Raw genomic sequence first — 9,061 nt, 5'->3', positions numbered from 1 at the left:
CACACGTGCGTTCCTCTCTCTCACACCCTGACCCCACTCACGATTCTCCATGGCTGGTTGAGCAATAATGGCACAACACTACTGTATCTAGCATACTGTACTGTTTGCCTGCAAGACAGGCTGCTTGGAATGCTGGATCAAGAGGGGTGTCCTGCTGTACAACAAAGGAGTCAGCACCAGCGTGCATTCAGGCAGTGCAGGCGAGTGAGAGATCACCCACCCACACTAAAAACTGCTTAACTATCAGAAAACAAACAGTGGGTGGTGAGAGAAGAGCCCTGAGTGTGGGTAGGCAGGGTATTGATGGAGTGATATAAGAGATTTTGATCTGTTGAGAAGTAATAGTAAAACAGCATGAATTTTGCTGCATCTCCAAACATGCTTAAACCATAATGCAAAATATAACATTGAGAAGTGTTTGGCAAATCATTTGTGCGGTCAAATGTAAAATTTTCGGTATTGTTGTGCTACTGAAAACAAGTAATGCATGGAAACTTACGTTTATGGTGCTTTGTTCACATTGGCAGAAGAATGGAACTGAACAGAATTCGGTTCAAGTACTTTTTTAATTGGAACTTGTTTTAAATAAAATTTTAATTAAAAAAATTATTTTCTTTTTTTTCCCAACATAAGCAGATTGCACTACATTTATTAGTACTCTGGGATGGACTAAGCGTTAATGAAGCTACCTGAAGCTTCAGACATGCTGACTCAGAAAATCCATGTTTAATGTGCTGTTGTCGTCAAAATTGAGTCTGGTACATTAACTTAATGAAAGTAGAAGAAAACTCCTTGACCTTATCTTGCAGAGGGGACATGGGTTGTACTGTTTACAGAACATGTATGATTATAAAACCTGCTCTACTCTGCAAACCTTTCAGCATTTGTTTGTCCTCACTGTTGACGTTCTTCTTTCTGTGATTTCTGAATCCTAATTTTTCAATTCTAAAACTTTCTTTATTTCCAGGTTTAAATTCCCGGATTTCCAATGTGCCGAAAGAGAGGCAGATCAATTTTCAATCACTCTTAGCAACCACAACACTGCGATACATAAATCAGCTGTTGAGTTGGATCAGATGCTGCTGCATTAATCCCAAGAGCTGTCTGGCCAGATGGGATACTGGGATAATCCTGGTACAGGATCACTAGACCTCAGAGAAAAGACTGCTGATAAACACATAAAAACTGTTTTTTCTGTCTGTGCACCACACTGGCATTACCAAACGCCTTTCCAATATTTAGGATTAACATGTCCAGGATTTTAAAGTAATGCAGACACAAAGAGTATACACCAACACAATGCATTCTTTTAGGGATAGTTCACCCAAAATGAAAATGCTGTCATCATTTACTCACCCTCGAGTTGTTCCAAACCTGTATGAATTTCTTTCTTCTGCTAAACATGAAAGAAAATATTTTGAAGAATGTCTGTAATCAAACAGTTGATTGACTTCCATAATTTTACCCCATAAAGTAAATGGGGCCCATACTGTTTGGTTACCCATATTCTTCAAAATATCTTCATTGTGTTCAGCAGAAGAAAGAAATTCATACAGATTTGGAACAACTTAAGGGTGAGTAAATGATGAAAGAATGTTCATTTTTTGGTGAACTATCCCTTAAAAAGTTAAAACGTTTTAAAGATGCACTTATTTGCACAAAGTTGGGTAAAATCAATAAAATTGTAAATCAGAAAGTATGGTCAGCAGCCAGAAAACAAAACAGCCTTTATATTGTAATTACAGATAAACTGTAATGAAATAAACATTTAAATGTGTATTCTGGATCCACTGACAATGGCTGCATTTCCCAAAAGCATAGCAGGCCTACGTAGATAGAATGGTCTCTGCGTGAAAAAAAAAACTGTCAAACAGAGCCTTGCCTTAATCTAAAGCAGAGATAAATGGCGAGCTCATTGAAACCCAGTAAAACCCCAAGCCATCTATAAAGTCCAGTGTGTATCGGCTGTTTCAGGGTGTTTTCCTCAGTGTGAAGAGTGAAACTGCAGTGCAGTGTTCTCCCCAGCAAACCTTTTGAGTTGGGGTATAGATTTATGACCCACACTATCTTGCCATGGGACTCTGTTCGGTTCCCGACAATCCCACTCCCCAGGACGCTTTCTCATCTCAGTCCCAGTGGCAGCTTTACGAGCCAGTGGAAAATAGTGCTGGCTAGAGAGATCGCCGCCTCCTGACAACAACGGTTAAATGATAAACACATTGCATCCCTCAGTGTGAGGGGCGGTCTTACAACTGCGCTGAAAAAAATCTCTTCCAGACCCGTGAGGTGTCTTTCAAGACAATATTGGATTTAGCAATATGGCTTGCAATTTTTTGGAGATCGTAAGCCGCCATAAATACTCTATATCCCTTTCTGCCCCCTCTGTCACCCCCACATGAAATACATAGCCAGCCACAAAGGCAATTAAAAGGTCCTGTGCAGCCCTAAGAGGTCACCCATGGTTACACGCTCACAGTTGCTGAGGTGACAAATAAGAACGTCTGGGTTGTTTGATTTGCCAGCTATTCCACAGAAGGGGCTCCCTGAGCACCTATACGCTCTTTTTTGTGTTGTGAGAAATTACAGCCGGATTGGGGCCAAAATTGCATCCCAGGATGTCAGCTTTTGATGTTATTGTTCTCTAATCAAGCCCAGATATAAAAAGAAAGCTCTTTCGCAGTTGCACATTTGATGTATACTATAGTAACTGTTGTTTTGTGTGTACAAGCTATTTTCTATCCTAGATTAAAATACATGAGTATAAAGCTCGACACAGTGACTGGAAATACTGTGGGGAACCACTCTATGATGGATGTGACATGATTTGAAACATGCACCTGCCATCTCGTGATTCCCCTTCTTAATCTTTTCAGAATCCCAGAGGCATCCGGGTCCATGTCAACACATTACGGATCATTTTACCAACATTCAGATGCTTATTTTAGTAGACACAGTGGACACGGGATATGCACAGCGATTCACATTCCGTTGGATCCATTTTGAAAAGGGATTTTTTTCAAAGGGCAATTTGTTGAGATGTTTGGGATTTTTTAATTCAGATGCTGTCTAAGCCCCTTATAGTTAGAATGGAACAACCCCATTCTAATGGAACAACTTGCTTAATATTTTTGTGGAATTTTTGACGAATAGAATATTTAAAAGAACAGCATTTAAATTTGTTTTAATCTTTTGATTGTTTTTTTATATTGTGATCAAATTAATGCATCCTTGCTAAATAAAAAGTATAAATTTCTTGTTAAAAAAACATCCAATAGATTTTTAGATGTTTTAGAAAGAAAAAGCGTGTAAAAGTTTTTTGGGTTTTTTTTGGTGGTGGTGGTGGGGTTGCACTGTAAATAAAAGTGATAAAAAAGTGACACAAGTGTGTATTTTTGCAACAGACAATTTTGCTGATTTTATTACAGGTAAAATGTTTAGCAGGATTGTCCACAGTAAACATAAGCTCCAGTTAGTAACGCTAACAGTGATTCAAGAAGCAGAAGAACATCAGATAAACATTTTTGTTTGTATGTGCTACCTTGGCATTGCCTTTTTCCCCCCCCCCTAAGATTAGGCCCTGGAAGCTTCGGTAATTTTGGCAAAAAGCATCTAGCAAAAATGCATCTGAAAAAATAAGTAACAAAAGTAACAAAGAGCTATTTCAAACTACACATGGAACAGCCTTCAAGTTATCTGCAGTGCTGATAAAATTCCATCATGAAGGTCTGAAGCATGTTTACTCAAAAGTTCAATCTTGAGTGTAAAGTTGGAGGCTTAATACCCAGACAGCAACATAGTGTCGGCCCAGATCCACATGTGCCAGATGTGGGCCGGATCTGGGCCGACACTATGTTGCTGTCTGGGTATTCGGGTGAGGCTGGAAGCATGAGCATGGAAATACTCCACAGGGCTCGTTTAGTGGTGTACTAGTAGTGCATTATCAATGACAGCTGATCTCACCATGTGACATCATGCATGGCTGACCTGAGGGGACATGAACAATTTAGAATGGTTTGGAACAGCTCTTTGTTACATAACACTTTCCCCTTTTTCAGATGCTTTTTAAGGGCATCTTCTAAGACTAAAACTAAGGTTTTTTTCAAATCCACTTCATTGTAGTAAAACATTTAGACAAACATTTGCATAAGTAAATCCGTCTTGTTGGAGAGGATTACTGTTTGTCTTCCGCTGCAGAGGACAGTGCCACTTCTTAATTAACCAGCTCAGCAGGATGACTGGCCTCATTCTTAAGATAACACTGAGAGAACCAGTTAGGTCAAATGCTACTGATACCAAGACTGTCATGACATTTGTCTTCGTCTTCAGAGCTCCACCCGTGTGATACTGTGTATTGACAGCCAGCCCAGAGGTCATGGATCAGAAACCTTGACAAGCATCTATTTCTAAGGTGGAGGCAGGGTGACCACAGAGATCAATAAAATCTTTAACATTTACCTTGGTGGTGCCCCTTTCAGCACAGCAGATGCTTATTGGATATCGACGGATGAATTTCTATCTATTTTTGTCCATTGTTTGGATAAAGTAGGTACTATTACTGAAATATAACACTAACTTAAAATAACACATATTGGTTTCCAGTCATATAGTATAACACATTTTTTTTAATCCTAAACAAATTATCAAAATGGCAAGTTACAAATCATCATGTCACAGGCCTAGAAGTCTTACTACGTTATCACATTTACTGATCTCTCAGCCCATCTTGTAAATCATCCCTGCTTCAGTCTCCTCACCATAAACCCAGAGCATCAATTAATCCAATCAGAGCAAAGCAGCTGCTTTACTGGGAACTCCATGGCAAAGTCAATAGATGTGTCTGTCGGTGCAATGGTGGGGGTCGGGACATCTAAAAACCATTTGCTCTCTTAAAACAATTCCATCCTCAAAATAGGAGCAGATTTACATTAAAGCCGCTGCAGCATGAAACCTGTCACTCTCCATTTTGTATGCCTTAGTCTCTACATATATCTTCCTTTGGTTGTTTAATAAATAGTTTTTTTGTATATTGTGTCAGCAAATGTTGCTTCCGCCCATTTCTAGGCTCAGTTTCCGAATTCGGCTAACTCTGTGGTTACATCAAACAATGTTCTTTCAGCATCAATGCATTTCCTGTGGGACATCCTCCCTGAACACAGATGACATCATCATGAGCGCCTGCTCTATTAATACTTTAATAGGGGCAGTTTTCTGTTTCATCACAGTGAATTAAAACCTAGTATCTATCTATCTAATAATAATACATGATTTAATAATAAATTATAATAAAAATTATCATTTATTTCAGCAAAGACTGCAGCCTCAGGAATAAAAGATATGGCTTCTGAGACTGTGTCAAAGCCATCTATAATTTATTAATTCTACAGCATTACAAAAACTATATACAGCATGTAAAAACAAACAGGTTTTCCAACTTAAATGTAGATCTGTGAATAGTGAATCTCAGTGATTCGCTTAGGACTTCAGTTTCACAACTAACATAGCGTGAACATGTATAGGGCCTTTTATTATATCGGCATTAGCAATCAACTTAACGTATGTGAAAAAAAGGATGCCTGAAGTCTTGTGAAAAATCAATATATTGCCAAGCTAAGATTCAGTCTCTTTCTTGCTTGAAAAAAATTAAATAAAATAAAAAAGGCAAGGATGTAGGCTTAAATTCTGCTGATACTACAGCCTATCATTGCTATCACATATTCCTTCATTACAAAGGGGAGCTGCACAGCAATTACTCGGCATGGAAGAAAGCAGTTCAACTTCAATACTGTGTGACACATAAAGGTCAAATCTGTTTTCTCCTGGCCACTGGGGCATCTGGAGCATTTCCTTCATAAAGGGATTCCCAAAATCCTACGACAAGTCAGGGTTCACCGATGAGCTTCGCAAGTTGAATAAGCCGTCCCATTCTGCTCATCTTTTTTTCTTGCTGTGCTTAACCATTTTCTTTCGTTTGAGGATCATATCATACAGTTTTTCCAAACCGAGCTGCAACCCCTGCCCGTCGACCGCACTGCACCCTTGCACGTGGTGTAGGGTGGAGGCACTCAGCTCGTGTACTGCCAAAACTTTCTCCACGTCAGAAACAGGCAGCGCAACTGGAAGGTCCTGTTTGTTAGCCAACACAAGCACTGGAACTCCTTGGTTCTCTGACGTACGTGTAATCTTATGCAACTCCACCTTAGCCTCCTCCATGCGCTCTGCCTCCGTGGAGTCCACCACAAATACCATGCCGTCTGTGCGCCGCGTGTAGGACTTCCACAAAGGTCGAAGCTTCTCCTGACCACCCACGTCCCACACCTGAAAGGTAATGGCACGGCCATTTCCGACCGGAACTTTAATCTTCTCAGTGTTAAATCCCTTGGTTGGGATAGTTTCAACAAATTCCTTCAGCTTCAGTCTGTAGAGAAGTGAGGTTTTGCCTGCAGAGTCCAAACCAATGACCACAACGTGGAGGGACTGGAAGTTAGGCAGAAACGGTGTGTTGGGGGCAATCTCTGTCAATTGGTTTCCCATGGCAACTTGGTTTTCTCACCCTCTTGTAAGGAGAAGCAGATTTGTCTAAGTGTTTGGCATTTGCACCTACTTCAAAGGTACTGCAGACAGACAGACGTGCTTGTAAGATCGGCGGCACCGCGTGGAACCTAATTAAAGGAGAAACAAAAGCTGATTATCATCACCGATATGGAAGTTATTTACAACTTCTCCAGATTTGCCTTCAAGCAAACACAGTAAACCAGCTGCAAGGTTTTAGCAGCTACTAAATAAAATGTTCAAGTAATGAAAAAGTATTTGGTTCTATTCTATAAAAAATATTTAAATTAAATTAGAAAAAGACTTTGGTTTTACATTCACAATAGCTCATTGTAAAACTCTTTAGTGTCAATTCAATATCAACAACAACAACAAAAAGAACACAAATAAGTTAATTGTAACGTTAAAGATCGATCTAGAGGTTGCTCTCAATGCTTGCCACTTCTAATCCTCTTAAGTCTAAACAGAAATAGATTTCTAACAAATAAAAAACATAGATATTATAATTTCATGTAAACAGCTGTGATTTATTATTACATTCACGCACATAGTTTAAATGGAAATTATGGGTAGGCTATGTCAACGTCTAAGTAAACTACTGTAAAGGTACGAAAGCTAGATAAATTATAGTTTAAATTATAAAATCCTATTCGAAACCACTTTTAAAAGGATTACAAAGATTACAGACTACACGATAAAATCAAAAACATCTTTCTCGAGCAAATTCAGCAGATAACGTTACTTGAGAACGAAAACCGCAGTGTAGAGAAAACGAAAACCTGGCTTGTAAACGATGCTATTTCATCTTTGTCAACATTCACACCACTTACCTAATCTAAGTCTATCTTGAAACAGGCTGCTTTTCCATTTCTCATTTTAAAAACATAGGCGACCAGTTCTCCAAACGACTCAAAACAATGCTCATTTTCCAGAGTCTCTATTCCCTCCGATAGCAGCGACCTCTGAGATGAAAGTGGAGCTGAGCGCACAAGATCCAGAACAACAATCCCCGCATGTGACGTCACGCGAACCCTTCATTCCTCTCGCGACTCCCTCTAGCGTTTGATTGTTCTGAATCTTCAACGCGAGTTATTGAATGACAAGTCGTGTTTGTTTTAAACAGCACCTCACTGTGGCGAGCCTAAGGCATCGAAACTACCAAGTAGTAGATCTTGTGTCTTTTGGCAGTGCATGAGTGCGAATTATAAAGGGTTCTCCCTAAATGATTGAGAAGAAAATGGTTATTCGATATAACTTAATCACAATGTGCTAAAATGTATACGCTAGCAAACAGCTGTCTTTATCAGAGAGTAGGCCTACGTCTACAAAACTCGAAAATCATGCTTTTATAGACTCAAATAGCACCTAAATATACATAAAAAGTAGTTAGTGTTTTATTTAAAATATGTAATAGCTAACTTCGCTATAACTCTATATAAAGACGTAAATTAACACTGTAAAAGGCTGTGATCTAAATGTTGTTTCAAGCGAAATGTCTAGAGTCTATATAATAGACCTTTTCAGAAAACTCTGCTACTTTTAGGAGGGTTTTTAGTGTTTTTATTTTCTAAAAGTAATAATAAGCAATTAAATTGACACAACGCGCTACAATCGAACTGTGTAGCGTCAGTACGTCGAGCGATTGCTGAACGTTGCTAGGAAACCACCAAGCTGTCCAAGGAGGACGTGCGATTGTCCGCTGTGGATTTGGACATATCTGTAGAACATCAGAACTTGGTAAATTTTGTCCACTGCTCTGAAAATGTGCTTTTCTTACCGGTTTGTTAAGACTTATTATTATTAGTGTTGTTTGTCTTAAAGTAAGACATACTTTTACATGTTTTTGCTTTGCTATATTGTAGACACATCGGTATCGGACTTGCGCAGGACTAACGTTAAATGTTAACGCCACAACTCTACAATACGAACAGTACGAATTGTTTAGTTTTTTATTACGGACAGTGCTAACTCAGCTTTGTCCTGTACTTTCAACATTTATGAGCAGCTAAGAAATCAGTTCAGTGTTTATTTCTTTATGAGTGTGTCATGACAAAGGAAACATCTCACCGTGTGGGTTTGAATTTCATTAATCAGGAAATGGTCTCACGTTGCAGGCCGGCTTGTGGTGTAGCCTAACATGTCAGCAATGCACTGGGAGGCCCGCCGCCGTCAGCAAGTGCTGAATCGCAGGTTATCTGCCTCAGTTAAGCAGGTTCCCATCTTAACAACAGTATATGTAATACACTTAATATAACCTTTTTTATAAATAAGTTAAATATTACATCTAAATAATAGGATTTTATTTATTTATTTAGGAAGACAAGCCAGGTAAAAACAAAGAGCATTCTGAGGCACATATGACACCCTGTGAACCTGCAGCGTCCAGTGAGTCTCCAGGTAAAGCTGCTCATAATAACAGGTCAACAAACATCAGTACACTCAAGAGTTCTCCAGTGTTTGCATGCCATTAAGAACAAAGTCACTGCTTTAGAGGTGACTGAATTTTAATGAT

At 39.1% G+C, this 9,061-nt stretch overlaps 1 protein-coding gene across 1 annotated transcript; it reads right to left on the bottom strand.

Annotated features, from left to right (window-relative positions):
• Positions 1-5,352: 5,352 nt before the first annotated feature.
• Positions 5,353-7,563, bottom strand: arl4d (ADP-ribosylation factor-like 4D). The gene is made up of 2 exons (XM_056255704.1): positions 7,380-7,563; positions 5,353-6,659 (listed from the first exon to the last, which is right to left on the bottom strand). The coding sequence occupies exon 2, from the start codon at positions 6,529-6,531 to the stop codon at positions 5,929-5,931; it is 603 nt and encodes a 200-aa protein (XP_056111679.1). The 5' UTR covers positions 6,532-6,659; positions 7,380-7,563; the 3' UTR covers positions 5,353-5,928.
• Positions 7,564-9,061: the final 1,498 nt, after the last annotated feature.

The sequence above is a fragment of the Rhinichthys klamathensis genome, unplaced genomic scaffold (genome assembly GCF_029890125.1).
Source record: "Rhinichthys klamathensis goyatoka isolate OS25496 unplaced genomic scaffold, OSU_Roscu_1.1 h1tg000121l_1, whole genome shotgun sequence".
Taxonomy (NCBI): domain Eukaryota; kingdom Metazoa; phylum Chordata; class Actinopteri; order Cypriniformes; family Leuciscidae; genus Rhinichthys; species Rhinichthys klamathensis.
Note: the sequence above shows the minus strand (reverse complement) of the source record. Positions and strands in the feature narration are given on the sequence as shown.